The 16,531-nt window shown below is 37.5% G+C and overlaps 1 protein-coding gene across 1 annotated transcript in view; it reads left to right on the forward strand.

Moving 5' to 3' along the window:
• LOC107713167 (AMME syndrome candidate gene 1 protein-like) overlaps positions 1–16,531 on the forward strand; it is a 37,069-nt gene that overhangs the window by 4,771 nt on the left and 15,767 nt on the right. Inside the window, exons 2-3 of the mRNA XM_016518599.1 lie at positions 8,643–8,753; positions 13,015–13,129. Coding sequence (XP_016374085.1) covers positions 8,643–8,753; positions 13,015–13,129 — 226 coding nt within the window. The remainder of the gene's footprint in view (positions 1–8,642; positions 8,754–13,014; positions 13,130–16,531) is intronic.

A 16,531-nucleotide genomic window follows, 5' to 3' on the forward strand; every position in this document is an offset into this window, starting at 1 on the left:
GTTTACATGCACTCTCAATCGTATTAGAAAAGGAATAAACCACCTCCTTCAATCCGGATCGATTAATGTGTTTACATGAAGGCTTTTCAGTCCGATTGAGCCGTCAATCCGATTACAAACTGATTATTTGGTTGCATGTAAACGTAGCCACTGTGATGGTTACGCCACTTACAGGTTGGGCAGTTTCATTTCCCACCACTAGAGGTTGTTATATTTGGGAAGTGCCTATATTATACATTCTATTAAAGAGAAATAAGCATCCTGAACTAAGGGGACATCTTGCAAGCATGGTCAGAGAAGTATTTTACAAATTGACAAGTAAATTGCAATTTGCAATGCTTGACTGAAGTGTTATGTGTCTGTTTTTCTGAAAAAAAATTACTTATTTTGTTTGGAGCTTGCACACTGCCTTCAAAGCACTTTAACTAAGTGTTGTAAAAGCAAAGTGTTCTAAAGAACTAAAAGGACTTTCAAAGACTGAGGAAGTGGTGATAGGATTTCACCACAGGCCTTACCTGTTTTCTTTTTTGTGGGTTTTCCGTGTCATTACATTCCACAGAGTGGAGCAACCTCAGATCATTCATTTGCTTTGCAGGCTGTTTATTGCTTTCTACATGTTGAACTTTTTTTTTTTTTTGTCTTCCCATTGGTTTTGTCACTACTCAGTTGCTACGAATACATTGCAATTATTGTTCCTGCTTATATACCCAGTCTCATATACTCATTGACTTTCTTTTGTGTGTTCATACCAATGCATAAAAAAGAATAGGCTGAATGAAAATATAAATGCACTTGCTGTCAGTGGGGGACTTACAGAAAAGCATAAATACCCCGGGTTGCTGTATGCAACTTTCCAATTCGAACACCTGCTTGCGACGGAGATTAAAGTAGAAAAGTAATTACATGTTTTCAAACAGCCGTTTTTTTTTTTTTTGCTGAAACACCATGTAAAGAAAAAAAAAAATACAGCGTATGGATGAAATGGTCTATATACAGTATAATAATAGTATAATAGTTTGAAGATAAACCACGATAAAATGTCTAAACCGAGTTAATATTACATTTTCAATTTTAAATGATCATTAAAACAGTATTTTATTATCGCAATTTGAAAAAAAACTTAAATAGGCTACTGCTCAAGGTAAGAGTTAAACTTTGTAGGAAAGTGAACCCCGAGGGCCAGAGTTGAGAACCTGCCCATTTGTGTTTAGTGTGTGTAATGGATAGTGCTAATTGATTGAATACACACAGAAGGTATATTGTAGGGTATTTTTGTTTTGTTTCTGAGTAACTGTCACTGATCCTCTGCTAGTTCTTGTTGTTTCCATGACAGCAGTGGCTTTAGTCTGACAACTGTTCTTTTATGCTGATTCCTATGAAAATACTACCTCAGACCTTTTGTCTCGGTCCAGAATTTGCATGGCTATGTTCCTATTTAGCACAGTGTCTTCAAGGCAGCCATGACATTGCTGTATTTTCACTCGAATGTCTTAGTGCACTGCTGCTGTTTCCCAGACTTTAACAAAGGTTAGGGCTGTACGATAAATCGCATGCGATATTTAACGCGCATCTTGTCAGTAAAGCCGGTTCTGTAATCAGCGGTAACACAACGGCACGTGCGGGCTTTCACATGGAGCAGCATTTACTATACAGAGCCGTTGTGTTACCGCTGATTACAGAACCGGCTTTACTGACAAGATGCGCGTTAAATATCGCATGCGATTTATCGTGCAGCCCTAACAAAGGTTGTCATTTTTAAGCCTCGTACACACCGGGACGATTATTGCGCGCGCTTATCGCCGACGTTTTTCGACGCGTCTTTTGTGTTCATACCCAAGCGATTTTCGCAGGCGAAGACCCGATTGAACGTTGAAGTTTTTGAAGCATTGATTACTTTTTTTCCAAGTAGAGCTATTGAAGTCAGCTGATTTTTTTTTTCCATATCGCAATATATATATCGCAGAAAAAAATATATATCGCAATGTGAGTTTTTTCCAATATCGTGCAGCCCTAAGATGCGTGTACACTTGGAATGAACAGACGATATCGTTCGCTGGTGTGGACACCAATATCGTTATCTTTATAGTTATTGTTCTTGGTGTGAACGGGGCTTAGGGAGTTTGACAGGTAAGGCATGAATGGTGACTATGCTCTTGGCTTGACCCAAGGAATCTATCGGGAACAGATCCTTTACAAAAGAAAAAAAATAATCAAAAGCTGTTAGCATTTTTTTTCAGCATTTTTATAATTTTTGACCACATGGTGGTGCTGTCCTGAAACGTAATAGTTTCCACTGTCGAGCCAAAAGCGGGCGTGCTAGTGCGTGCCAGGGCCAGTCGCGTTTCCACTGTCATTTCCGGGGTTGGCCGTGCCTCGTTGGGGCTTACTCGGGGCCAACGGCCCGGGGTTTTTGGCCCGACGAAAACCTTGGGCCAAAGCGGGCCAGCTGGGGCTAGAGGAGTGGTTATGAACAAAGGTGGAGTTTCTCCGTGTCTGGAGAGCGCCAGCGCCGCGGAATAAAACCGTAATAATGGTTTTTGTTCGGGAGTTTTTATAAAAATATAGAAATGATCATTCTTTCTAAATGTGATGTGTAGGCCTATATACTGTGACTACAAATCAACAGTATTAGACTCAACTGAATAAGTAGGTAGGCTATGTTCATACCGCTTTATTTCTGTGTGACTAATTTTCAATCCTGATAAATTAATTCATTATGATCAGTGTATCACTTATTATTGTAAAACATCGATGCTTTTGGATTTAAATCTTTAACAGAGCATGCAAACAAACGGCCACTTTTATCATGTTCGTTTTGTGATCACGCTAGTTCCAATGACTTATTTCTTATTAGTTTTCTGATAACTTCTCGTTGTTGGTGAAATGATGGGGTTGCGTGATGTTGTTCCTGAGAGGCGCGTAAAGGGCGGGTTTTAGTGAAGCGCAGCGGAGCGTCTGGCCCGACGGTGGAAAAGCGGCTAATGAGTATCTTCAGGGCATAGTGCCAAGGCATGGAACTGAGTTTCGTAACAATATGCCAATGCATTTGTTAAATATAGCATTTTTTGTTCAAATTCAAAATGGCAGACACCCAAAATGGCCAATATGGGAAAATTGTCAGTTACAATGTAGGTGCCTTCGCACCGAAGTCCCTTTCAAGGAAAGTCTGTTCGCTCGGCGGCCATATCTGCAACGCCTACGGGCAGCTCATACAAGACCAAGTCCTATCTAAATTAATGGGGGAATCCTGAAATCTCAAAAACTGCTCACTGAATTCACAATTAAAGGACATATTTCAAATCAGCGACAAAATCTGAAATTAACTGCCCCTTGAATGTTGTTTCTTATGCCCAAATAGCATTTAAAATGCTTATTTTTCAGGCTAGACCAGCCAATGCCCATACGCAGTCCTAAAACGCATATGACTGCAAATGCGCATAAGCTGGTCTAGCCTCAGGTTTGGGAACAGCTTCTAACGGCTGCTGCAGTGACGCAATGACTTTACCAATCAGCGATTGGCTTTTTCATTCCGCCATATTGCGCATCGCAGTTTCTCCCGTTCATAAGTATAGGAGTGAACCGCCTTTGTATTTCTATAGTCTTTGCTTCGCACCTTCAGTACTTGGCCCCTAACTAGTGGTCAAAGCTCAGAGAGTGGACACTCTGAAAATGTCAGGGTGAGAGCTTTTGAACTGTTTACTATAGCAATTCAGTTGCTATCCACCTTTTTTTCTACGCTCCATGGTACTTTGCGCGAATTATGGGAGTATGTTGCACTGTAAACAATCAGAGAAAAGTTGGCAATGTGAATGCGAAAATAAACACTTTCAAAAACTGGGTGCATTGAGGTGACTAATGCAAAACGATCTAATATAATGCAAAACAATCCTGACAAACATAAGCTGCTTGTTACCAGAGCAAACGTGTAGTGATTATTTTCACCAACAGAGGGCTGTTACACTGATTACTTGTCCACAAAGAACATGGACAAAAGTCTATTATCATCATAGTGCGATTATCATCAATTATCAAAAGAGACACTTTTAACTGTTTGAAGGTAGCCATATACTAACTAGTCACCTTAAATGAAATAATAGTCCTACTGTTTGTATGTACTGTATAATAGAGCTTAAACAGGGTGTGTGGATTTTGTATATACTTTTTAATGTTATCTAAAGTTCATGGGTAAAAGTACACCCTGTATTAAAAAAACAACTAAACTATAAAATGTAAAACAATTGCTGCGATTATCACAACTTAAAACAAGTAATAATGCCTTGTTTTAACTTAGTGTTCAGGCTTGACTTAATTATGAGTCATCTTAGTTAAGTTGTTATAATTTTGTTATAATTTGAAATTATAACTAATTGCAGCTGCATTTTGTACAGTGCACAAGCAACAATTCCGCAATTACATTTGTAGAATGCACTGGACTTTTTTTTATTGTCATTGACACACCCACTTGTACACAACTAGAAATAAAACCCTTTATCTCTGCAATAAAACACGCGTATAGATGGCAAACCTAAAAAAAAAAAAGTCATCTTGATGTTATTCTTGTTTGCATGTCACCAATACTTCCTCAGTTATGCCCACTGATTCAGAATAAATGCTTGGGATGTGCAGGAAAAAGTGTTGCTCAGAGCCGCTTTGTTACAACCTCATCTTTTATTTGTATAATGTGTCACTGTCCCTGGATTTAAGGGTCAGGAGAGAATGCCTGATGCTGGCAAATATGACTGAAAATCCAAGTGTGGATGGCAGATGGTTAGGTGGGATTGTGTTTATGCAACAAAACACCTTTCCATCCAAGGGAATCATTTTCAGGATTCATGCTGCTGTTCTTTGATTTTTCAGAGATTTCAAGTGGTTTCTTTTTTTATATGCTAAATGGGTAAAAACCGATTTTAGTAGTAGTTTGCGTATTCGTGTGCATGTAAATGCGCTCACTGAGTTTAGACTTTAACCTGATTTTTCCAGCACATTAAAAGACTGTTGTCAGTTTGTTCCTGGCCAAAGGGCTTAGTCCTTAAATTTCCATCATGTTCAACTGATATGTAACTGGTGCTTTAACAGTGGCCTAAATTTTCTGTCATGGGAGTAGTTAAATATTGACAGCGACCGCAGGCCATATATGGTTAATCCTTTTTCTCATTAACTCCACTTTAATGTTAAAGGTAAGATTGGAAGTCTTACTAGGATAGGAACCATTATAGATAGGATAGATTGTAAATGCACAGAAGATGGACAAGTTAGAGAAAAATGTCTGTGCCCAGTACCCTACACTTAATATTTAATTCCAAAGCAAGAGAAGAGAAAACAAACAGAATGCTTTAACATAAAAATGTTGCCTTAAGAAGAGTGAGTTAGAATCAGTTGCTTATGTTTAATATCAGTAGTTCAAGTTTGCGTCTCCTGAAAGCATTGTGAGGTATAGACTGATATGTAGAATTATAGCTCAATTGGGAAAGTGACTGGTATGTCAAGGGCCTGAAACCGACTGTTGGACCATTTTGAATTTAGTGGTGCATACTATCATCTTGGCTAATATAATCAATAATATTTTAAAAGTGATCTCGGTCTATAATTGTGCCTTTTACCTAGGGCTGGGCAAAAAAAATTGATTTTCCGATTAATCGTTTTTTTAAATGACGTCGATTCGATATTGATTCTCAAAAGCCGCGAATCGATCTTTTCCAGTATTTATTTCAGCACACATTTAAAACCAAATCTGATTAACGTGGCCTATTTGAAAACTACATGGTATGTGTGTTGGAGCAGGGATGGAACAAAACTCTGCAGGGCTGCAGAGTTTGTCACCCCTGATTTAAAACATTGAAATTTTTCTGTTGATAAATGATTGCATTTTTCTGTATTTTGTAATGTTCCCTGAGGTCCACCTTTATTGTTAATAAGATTTTTTGGTCACACTTTAAGGTCCAATTCTGACTACTAACTATGACCTTTGCCTCAATACTAAACTCTTAATTTGCTGCTTATTAATAGTTAGTAATGTAGTTAAGTTTAGTTATGGGGTAGGATTAAGGGATTTAAAATATGGTCATGCAGAAAAAGACATTAATATGTACTAAAAACAGCCATCATGCTAATAAATAATGCATGCTAAGCAACTACTTAGTAGTGAGAAGTGGTCCTTAAAATAAGGTGTTACCCTTTTTTTTTTTTTTACCGCCGTCTTTACCGCCTGGTTGAGTTCAACAAGATAGTTTAAGTCAGAAAGTAGAGGACAGATAGTGAAAGTTGGAAACTGGTGAGCCACAGGGCTAGGGCTGAGCCTGTTGGCATAACAGTCACATACGGTTGTGAGTACCGCCGGCAGTGGGATGGCAAAACACATTTTTGCACATAATGTTTTTTCACGTTAATCTTAATACGCCAGTGAAGTACAAAGCTTTGTTAACAAAATAATTGGTTAGCAGCCAAATGTTACATTGTGGCCATGGAAACATTTGAATTTATACGGAAGAAAAGTGGTATGTGAGCACATAAATTTTAATTAAGCCATACACTACATTAGCCAAACTTTTTTTTTCCTTCTGTAAGTTTCAGCCTATTTAGGTAATTTGTTGTTCACATTGTGCACAGAAACTTTTATAGAAATATCTTGTCTCATTAGCTATGTTTCCATCACCCTATTTTAATGCATATTTTGAAGTATCGCATGAGAAACGAGTGATGGAAACGCCAAATTTCGAATAAAAATCCCTTAATTCGCAAACAAGTTTTTACATTCGCTTGAGGTGGTTGTGCCTAAACTGTAACTCACTCAGTATTAACTACTTGTTTGGTAAACTGTTGTATAAAATCAACGTCACATTTGCGAGTGCACTGACATGCCCATACTTAGGAAAACTGCACTCTTGCTTGTGTGATTACGCTTTGTGAGTACTTAAAGGTGCAATAGGTGATTGTCTTCAGAAACATTTTTTGTTATGCTGGTTGAAAATCTCTTCACATCCCGATAGCAATCATTAAGTTAAGTGGTCTAAATGTATTTGTCTGTATTTATATATTCTGTGGAAGGTGTAGGATCAAGAAATGTTCGTCTAATCAAAACGTTCGGTCCGAGCGTTTTAATATGCTTTCCTACCTGCCTGTCAACGTATGTATTAGCATACCTCTGCGCACCCAGTTCGCGCAGACAGGATACTCATCAGCGCGTTCACGCACGCTGTGCAGACAGAGCGAGGATGGCAGGCAAACATCAACAAGCCGATCTTCCTTCCTGGTATTGTAGTACTTTTAAAGATTTCTCACCGGTGAATGACACATGATGTAGCCCAGCGGTTAATCCAGTCCTCGCGCCAGCTCGTTAGAAGTGAGCTACGTGCATGAACTGTGTTCCGATCGATATGATCCCTACACAGAGTTCATTGCTCCCTACTCCCTGAGCAGGGGAAATCCGTTGAAGTTTACTTCACTTCGGAACATGGGCTGGAACTGGGAACCTGATGTAGCCTATTGTAGTAATGTTGTCTCTGGTCTGTGAGTGTAAATGCATTCAGGGGGCGTGGCTTTGGATGGCGATTGCAGGAAGGGTGGGACGTTCGCTTTCAGTGCTATCAGGCTAAAGTTAGCATTTTCCAAGATCTCCTATTGTACCTTTAATTATAATATATCTAATAAATATAAAATACAAAAACAGGGCTCCAGACTGCATGCGACCATTTTTTCTGCCAGTGTGAGTACATTTTGTGCGCGGTCTCACTGGCGCAACCACCGCGTTGTTCAACTCGCACATGAGAAACATCAAACAGCAAACGAAACAAAAGCGGAAAAAAATCCCGCTACTCGTTTGGCAGCAGAAGAGCACTTATTGGCTTATTAGTCATTCATTTATACTTTTTCCTTTATATTTTGAAATGATAAAATAACAATTATAAAATCACTATTATAAAATATCAAATCATCAAGAAATCAGATTTTGTCAGATTCGCTCTTTTTTTTTTTGTTTATGAAGTAAAAAAACGTCAGAGTGCTTTAAAAAACAAACTTTTCTTCAATTTGCGACTAAATCACACATAATCACTGAAGTTGTTGGTCAGTTTCATATAAGACAATAGAAGAATAATGGTTTAATAAGAGTACAATATATATCTTTTCTACATAAAAATTAGATCTTGCACGTTACTGTTGTTAATAAAATACATTTTGTAAGCTTCCCAACTCAATCTTAGTGCTTTACTGTCAAATGTGTTTAAACATGAAATAAACAAGAAATGAACATGTAATATTATTAGTAACTGCACTTATTAATGCAAAACAATAGTCATTTTATCATATCATGTATATATATTTGTCATATCTCTCTGAAATTAAAAGAATACTGCACATTGTAATCTCTATGAGTTAAGTCTATTTATTATCAAATCATTGGTCAGCAATACAGTTAAAATGTGGAAAATATGTGAACGATTGCATTGCAGGATGATTTAAGGTGTGCCCCTAAATTTTCTGCTTGTGCTCCTAAAAATGTTCAGTCAGGGGCTACAGTGCTCCTAGTAAAAATATTTAGTCTGGAGCCCTGCAAAAACCTATACAGGGATATTTTTGCCTTCATAACTTGAATTATATGCGCATTCTAACTGCTTTCTAATAGATGTTCTTTTCTTTTCCAACAGCCCACTGTTTGTCACTTGGAAAATCGGCCGGGACAAGCGGTTAAGGGGTTGTATAGGTACATTTTCTGCCATGAACCTGCACTCAGGACTCAGGGAGTACACCCTTACCAGGTATGCCACATCCCTCTTTGAAATTCTGCTTTTCTCTTTCTAATGTGTATTCTAATGTGATATTATTTTTGATATTATTTAAAGGGGTCATATGATGCGATTTCATTTTTTCCTTTCTCTTTAGAGTGTTACAAGCTCTTGGTGCATAAAGAAGATCTGTAAAGTTGCAAAGACTAAAGTCTCAAATCCAAAGAGATATTCTTTATAAAAGTTAAGAGTTAGCCACACCTACCTAAAACGGCTCGTATGCACCAAGTGTAACACTCCAAAGAGAAAGGAAAACTTGAAATCGCATCATATGACCCCTTTAACTTTTCTTGAAAAAAGTCACTGAAAAAAAAAAATTTTTTATAGTGTTTTTTTACTGCCAAATGGAATTGCAAAATAAATAAATACATTTAAAAAAATAAATAATAATTAGTGTCTCTAAACAGGTTTCCTACACTTTTTCCACCATCCCCCTTTTCTATTATTCAGTTAACACATTGTCCAACCCCAAGCGCACACCACTGAAATTTTATTTGTAAAATATGTTTTGAAAGCACCGCAGTGTCTATACCAGGGTTGTTAAAGGCTATGTTCAGACTGCAGGCAAAGGTGGCCCTAATCTGAATTTTGTGAGTCACAAATGTGACTTGAATAAGTGTGAATAGCACAAACCACATGAAATCTGACATTTTCTTTTCTTTTGATTAGTTAGAATTTTGATCCTAAATTTAACATGCAACAAATATTCTACATGATACTGCACTCCCTCTCTATTGACAGGAGTAATAATAATAATAATAATAACAACAATACATTTGTTAGGTTTCTTGAAAATATCAATGTGAATGTGATGTGGACTGAGCCACTATCACAACTAAAAAGAGGTTTGAGTCTACTTTAAAGTTTTCAAGTCAAGGCATTAATCTTGACAACGTTTTGATGGTAAACTCTATTTTAAACAATTGTGAGTCTCGCATCCAGAATGCCATTTGGTTGTTTTTTGCTTTTTTGTAATTTCAGCAAAATTGCAGTCTGTACTGCACCAGTTTTCACTTTTCAGGAAGAAGTCAGCCCTACTTGAAGTTGCCTATGCACTTTAACAGTTGTACATGCATTGCCTGTAAAGAACATCTTAGACGTCTCTTTCTCAAGCAGCTGCTTGACCTTGCTTCCAAGCTAGTCATCCATCTCTAGAACTACAGCCACATTCTTCCCTCAGCAGGAACGGAGACACCAGAACAGATGCTTGGGTCTTGGCTCGGCTCAGCCCAGCATTCGCTGCCAAATTCCCACTTCTCCATCCTCTCGTTAACTTTGAAGCAGCTTATATAACCAATAACAATGTTGTTAACCTCCAGGCTTCCACATTCGGTTTGTGAATCAGTCTGGTGTCAGAGGTGGCAATGAGTAAAGTAATGAGTATAGTAATGCGTTGTTGTGGCTAGAATTAAGCATCACGGGTGCTGCTGCCATAAACTTTTTAATCCATACAATAAAAGTCATTTTGGTGCATGCAAATAAAATGTTGAAATTCTCTATGTATAATAATAATAAATTTACAGAATAAACTCCATAAGGCCATCGATTGGCCAATCAGAACTAAGTATTGTAACAAGTCCTGCACAAGTTCATGCATGTTTTCGTCACCTAGCATTAACATCCATTTCATATCCGGATAGTATTTCGATATTTTTATTTAGGATGACTTTAATGTGGTCTTATTTGATCCGATCACAAAAATGCATGATAATTACGGTTGCAAATGAGGCCAATAAGTGCAATTCCATGTTCAATTCAATTTTCAAATTCTTAGAATTTTTTTTTTCCCCCCATATTTTTCCAAGTCCTGTTGGATATCTTTGGTCAGTCATTCATGAGGGATGTTTTGTTTTTATATCCTGCATGCCTATTTCCTGAATATGCCAAAATGTGCCAAGAGCTTACCAAACAGTCTACAAAAACTGAAAAACTGTGCTGTGGATCGTTTTACATTTAGTGCTTTGTCATGTTCTGTGCACACACTGATGGAGAAATAGTGAAGCTTTAATCAGCTTAATTGCTTCTCGTGGGTAATGAAGTAGTGGTGAAAAACACAAGCAACAGTTGACATCTGGGAAATGTTCTCATGGGATCTGTCAGCATTAGGAAAGCTACATGGAGTACAGAGCATTTGATTTGAAAGTAGGTGTGTTTTGGCACAGCTCTTCACTGTGTATTTGAGAATCTTAAAATTAAAAATGAAAATTTGCATTAATTTACTCATTGTCATACCATAGGTACTGATCCCATGGTTGCTTGAAGAATGGCAGGGCACCCACGAAAAAAAAATTCACATCAGGTCCCTACAGGTGGTCATACACATAAATGCATTTTTTTAGTGACTAGTTAAGTTCGTTCTGTTCCCAAAATCAGTCACTAATCTTGAAAAATGCAAGCATTGAATCAGACTTGTCATTATTAATGATATTAATCTTCAGTCATTTATGGAGGGCCATTCCAAGATTGATGATCAACCCACAGACATGATAGATCACATCAAATGTGTGACACCTGGCAACCAAAAAATTGAATCTTGTATCATGATATGAATAATTTATGATAATAGTTTATATTGCATTAGTTATTTTGTTGAAAATGTAAATGTTAATAAATAAATAATATATATGTAGTAATAATAATAATAATCATAATGTAATATATGTGTATAATAGTAATAGTAGTAGTAGTAGTAGTAGTAGCAGTAATAATAATAAATTAATAATGATTTCTCAAGTATTTCATTTTTTAATTTTCGTTTTTTCAACAGTCAATCCTGGAATATATACCAGAAAAATGTATAAAATATGCTGTCACAATATTTTTTTCCCATATCGTACAATATTGATATTTATCATGATATTAATTTATCATTAATGGGAAAGAAATGCTTTCCACATGTTGGTTTGAACTTGAGAATGAAGGTAAACATAACTAATGGTGTCTAATGAAATGAATTAATAACACTTTAACAATTTAATCAATCATTTAAATGAAAATCAGTTTACAACAAAACAAAACATTGCATTTTTATTTTTTCAGATAAGATGCTGCACAACAGAACTGTATACATTCATAATAAAAAAAAAAATAACTTGATTGTCGTGATGGTCTTTCAGTTTTACTTTAAGTTTTAGTGTGTGTTTGAAGTAGAGGTCTGCGCGGGACTGTTTTTTTAGTCCCACTCCCGCAAGGTTATATTCCGCACCCACCTGCTCCCGCTATATATTCACTCTTTGTTCACCCGCTGTCCGCTTAGAATACTTTTCTTCCCGACCCGACCGTTCCCGCTAAATTTAGATCTCGTTTCCAGAATCTCACATTTAAATCAACGGGATATTGTTAGACCGCCCGCTCCCGTTCAAATTACACCAGAGTTACCGACCGCTACCGCGTTTTATTCGGGAATTTAATCCTGCGGTGCAAAAAATCCGGTCGGGTGCAGACCTCTAGTTTGAAGGAAGTGTTTCTAAAATGAATTGGTGTAAAGCTGGTAAAATGACTCTGAGCAGCTCTGAAGATGAAGTTCATGTGTTCATATCCTCATATATTAAGACACTGAAATCACTGCGAGTGTCACGTTTGTTTGAGTTTGTGTATCAGTTTAAACCGCACCATTCATTCACATGCAGAACATGCAGACTTTTTAATGGCAAGCACTGACTGGCTGCTGTCGTGTTTGTTTCTGCTGTGTGATAGGACGTTAGATTAATCCATACAGTTATGGAGTAAAAATGTCCAGAGCTTATTATCGTTATCCACATACATTTTTATTGTGATCTTGATACGACATTGTTTATCGCCCAGCGCTAATTCAGGCTATTTATAGAATGTGCTTGGCGGCCGACTCAGAGACTCCATGCAGGCTACCTGACTTACAAAGTTTGCCAAAGGAACCCTGCTTCCTTATTCCTTCTCTCACTGTTGATCTTTCTTTGGTGATGGGTTTTCCTTATGGAGTCTTCTCTTTCTGAGACATTATGACCTCGTCTTTTGTGTCTGCCAGTTTTTGTCTACGAATCTAGATCAACTCACTAGGTTGTTAGACAACTAGTCATTCTGACCGATACCTATTCATACTCGAGTCGTAAATACTTGTTAATCGCAATTTTTTAAAATTGTGTCAGGCTGCTAGATTTATACCTCAGTTTTTTTCATTGAATGTTAATCATGGTTTCACATTGTACCCATGGTATGGCTTTGTCCTAAATCTTGTGCCTTCATGTCGTCTTCACAGTGCCCTTAAAGACAGTCGCTTTCCCCCCATGACGAGGGACGAGCTGCCGCGCCTCTTCTGCTCAGTGTCTCTGCTCACCAACTTTGAGGATGTTGGTGATTACCTAGACTGGGAGGTAAGAGCGCAGAAGCTATTACCATCTGTTATTCACAAGATTAAACAAACTCTCTGTACACTTAAGGTTTTTTTTTTTTTTGCTGCACACGTTTTAGTTATAAATGCCACTTGCCACTAAATCACTGTTCCCTGAAGAGGTAAATAGGTGTCTGTTCACTGAATTATTTGCACAAGTTTTATTTAGGGTCAGTCTTATGTGGTCCAACAGAGACCACCATTTGAAATGGGAAGTCTGAACCGCTAACCTGACCAGGCCACTAGAAAAAATATTTAGCGTTAACCCTAACATGGAATTTCACAGGGATGGGTGATTTTTCCGATATTATCGATTCATTTGAATTTAATGTTTTGCCATGATTTTATTTTTCATAAAACAAGGAATCGTGATTTTGAATAGAACTATAACCAAACTGTAGAATTATACACGTTGATAATGTTAATGATAACAGTTAAGAGAAAAGAATGATCCAACCTCATGATGGTGCAATGGTCAAATGCTTCCATCAGGCACATTTTTACATAGAAGAAAAACAATGAAAAGCAGCACAGTGGAATAATAATAATAAAGAAAACTGTAAATAACTACTACTAGGCTGAAACTGCTGTTAGTTTGTTTATACAAAACATTTAATAATAGTCTACTGGTGTTTTAATTTTAGTCATTTTGAAATAGAATTTTATTGACTTTTGAGGCTTTTTTTTAACATTCTTTGATATTTCTGAACATATGTTTGACAAGTTTGAACAATATGTGCCTTCATATTGCATGAATCTTTTCTGCTAAATATTTAACAAGTGAGTCAAGTTACATTTGCACCATGTTGAGTTATGTGTGCTGCACTTGGAATAGAACTTTCTTCAACTAGATGGTTAATAAAGAAATTGTTAATTGAATAATGTTGTAATTGCATTTTTAAGTTGACTAGATAAATGTAAAAAAAAAAAGCAAATTGAAATCGAGAATCTGTCAAATGTTCGGGGGGGGGGAAAAAAATCGAGATTTAGTTTTTTGCCATATCACCCAGCCCTAGAATTTCATGCCTTATACCAATAACTGATACTTTAAATTTATTTTTTAATTAAATAAAAAGTACTGTTTGATTAAATATAAGCTGCTTAGTTGAACATGTGTGACACTTACAAATGTTATGCTGATTTAAAGAGTCATAAATGAAAATATAGCTGCAAGCAGCAATGATGGGCACAGGCATGGATTTAGGAAAACAATGCACAGTGGGCACATGCATTTAACCCTCTGGTAGTCTTTGGTTGTTAGTGATGAAAAAACCTACAATGCTCAAAAAAATTAAAGGAACACCTTTTAATCAGAGTATAGCATCAAGTCAATTAAACTCCTGGGATATTGATCTGGTCAGTTAAGTAGCAGAGGGGGTTGTTAATCAGTTTCAGCTGCTTTGGTGTTAATGAAATTAACAACAGGTGCACTAGATGGGCAACAATAGGCGTGTTTCCATTACAGATTTGCGCAAAACTTTGGCGATATTTTATAAATGTCGATACAAAAGTATTGCGAAATGACGGCGTTTCCATTAACCAATGTTATAAGACTTAAACGTAACCTTTTGACTCTCGCGATAAGTCATGGCAACGGATTTTAGTGGGATTTTGGCTATATTTATTCAAAGGAGACATATGCGTGTATCTTTACAGAAGCAGCAAAGAGCCGCTTCAGAAACGTGCGTGGCACGGCTGGAATAAACCATAGCCTGTATAAAAACATAAACACAAGCATTGAGCCCTGACTGCCATTAGGTATCGGGATGAAATCCTTGGACCCATTGTCAGACCCTACGCTGGTGCAGTGGGTCCTGGGTTCCTCCTGGTGCACAACAATGCCGGCCTCATGTGGCGAGAGTATGCAGGCAGTTCCTGGAGGATGAAAGAATTGATACCATTGAATGGCCCCCACGCTCGCCTGACCTAAATCCAATAGAACACCTCTGGGACATTGTTTCGGTCCATCTGACACCGCCAAGTTGCACCTCAGACTGTCCAGGAGCTCAGTGATGCCCTGGTCCAGATCTCGAAGGAAATACCCCAGGACACCATCCGTCGTCTCATTACAGACGTTGTCAGGCATGCATACAAGCACATGGGGGCCATACAAACTACCGAGTACCATTTTGAGTTGCTGCAATGAAATTTCAGCAAAATGGACTAGCCTGCTGCATCATTTTTTCACTTTGATTTTCAGGGTGTCTTTGAATTCAGCCCCTCTGCAGGTTGATCATTTTCATTTCCATCAAACAATGTGGCATCTTTTCATTCCTAACACATTACCCAGTCCATATCAGTATAGATATCCAGCATGATATTTGCCCCCATTGAGATCTGATGTGTTTTCAAAGTGTTCCTTTAATTTTTTGAGCAGAGTAATTGCATATATGTGATGTCATTGTGTGATTACATAAACAAACTGGTAAATCAGTTATTGGAACCAGTTCATTGAAATGAACTGTCCGAAAGAGCCAGTTCACGGAAACAAATTGGTCTTTCCCATTCGTCGGAGGCTCTGAATTATAGGTAATAATGTTGTAAATAATGTTTAGTTTCTTGCACGGATCGATCGTTTCACTTCACAAGACCATTGCTCTCACTGATAGTTTGATCAGAGATTTCAAGCCAGTGGTTCCCAACCCTGTTCTTGGAACCCCCTCAACACTGCGCATGTTGAATCCTCTCCTCTCTTTGTCTTACACACTCATTTCAGGTCTTGGAAGCTCTACACAGCTGATGACCTGAATCGGTTTATTAGGGAGACATGCAAAATGTGCCCTGTTAAGAAGGAGATCCGGGAACAGGGTTTTGAACCGCTTACAATTAGGGCGCCTTCCACCAAGTATAATAATGAGGGGAAATGTTTTTATGCTCATTACTTCCTTAACTCCACATTGCTCCTCTTCACACATAAGCCCAATGACTGTGTGTTCTTTTCTTTGCTGCTTGTATCACATAAATGCAAATAGAAAAGTTACAGTATTACAGACAAATTAGAACATCAATAGCACTAAGTTCTTGGGTTCAATTTGCATGGAATGCGTGCATGTTTAAAATCTGTATCTTAATGCAGTGCAAGCCACTTTAGATAAAAGTGTCCTCCAAATGCATACATGTAAATGTTTCTTCTCTTCCAAATGACCCCCTGACAAACACACACACACCTAAATTATTACAAGAAACAAGGATCTCCTTGCCTCTGCTTTTGATATCCACATTCGTCTCATTCTTTTTTTATCCCTTGAAGGGATAGGTTTTATCCCAGTTTCTGGTCAAATGGGATGCCTTTCACATTTCTGGCAGTACAGGCTGACATATTAAAATTTGTGATTCTTCCATGGGGAACGGATAGTTACTGAATGAATATAATGTTATATCAAAA

Source organism: Sinocyclocheilus rhinocerous, unplaced genomic scaffold (genome assembly GCF_001515625.1).
Source record: "Sinocyclocheilus rhinocerous isolate Xijiao unplaced genomic scaffold, SAMN03320098_v1.1 scaffold387, whole genome shotgun sequence".
NCBI lineage: Eukaryota > Metazoa > Chordata > Actinopteri > Cypriniformes > Cyprinidae > Sinocyclocheilus > Sinocyclocheilus rhinocerous.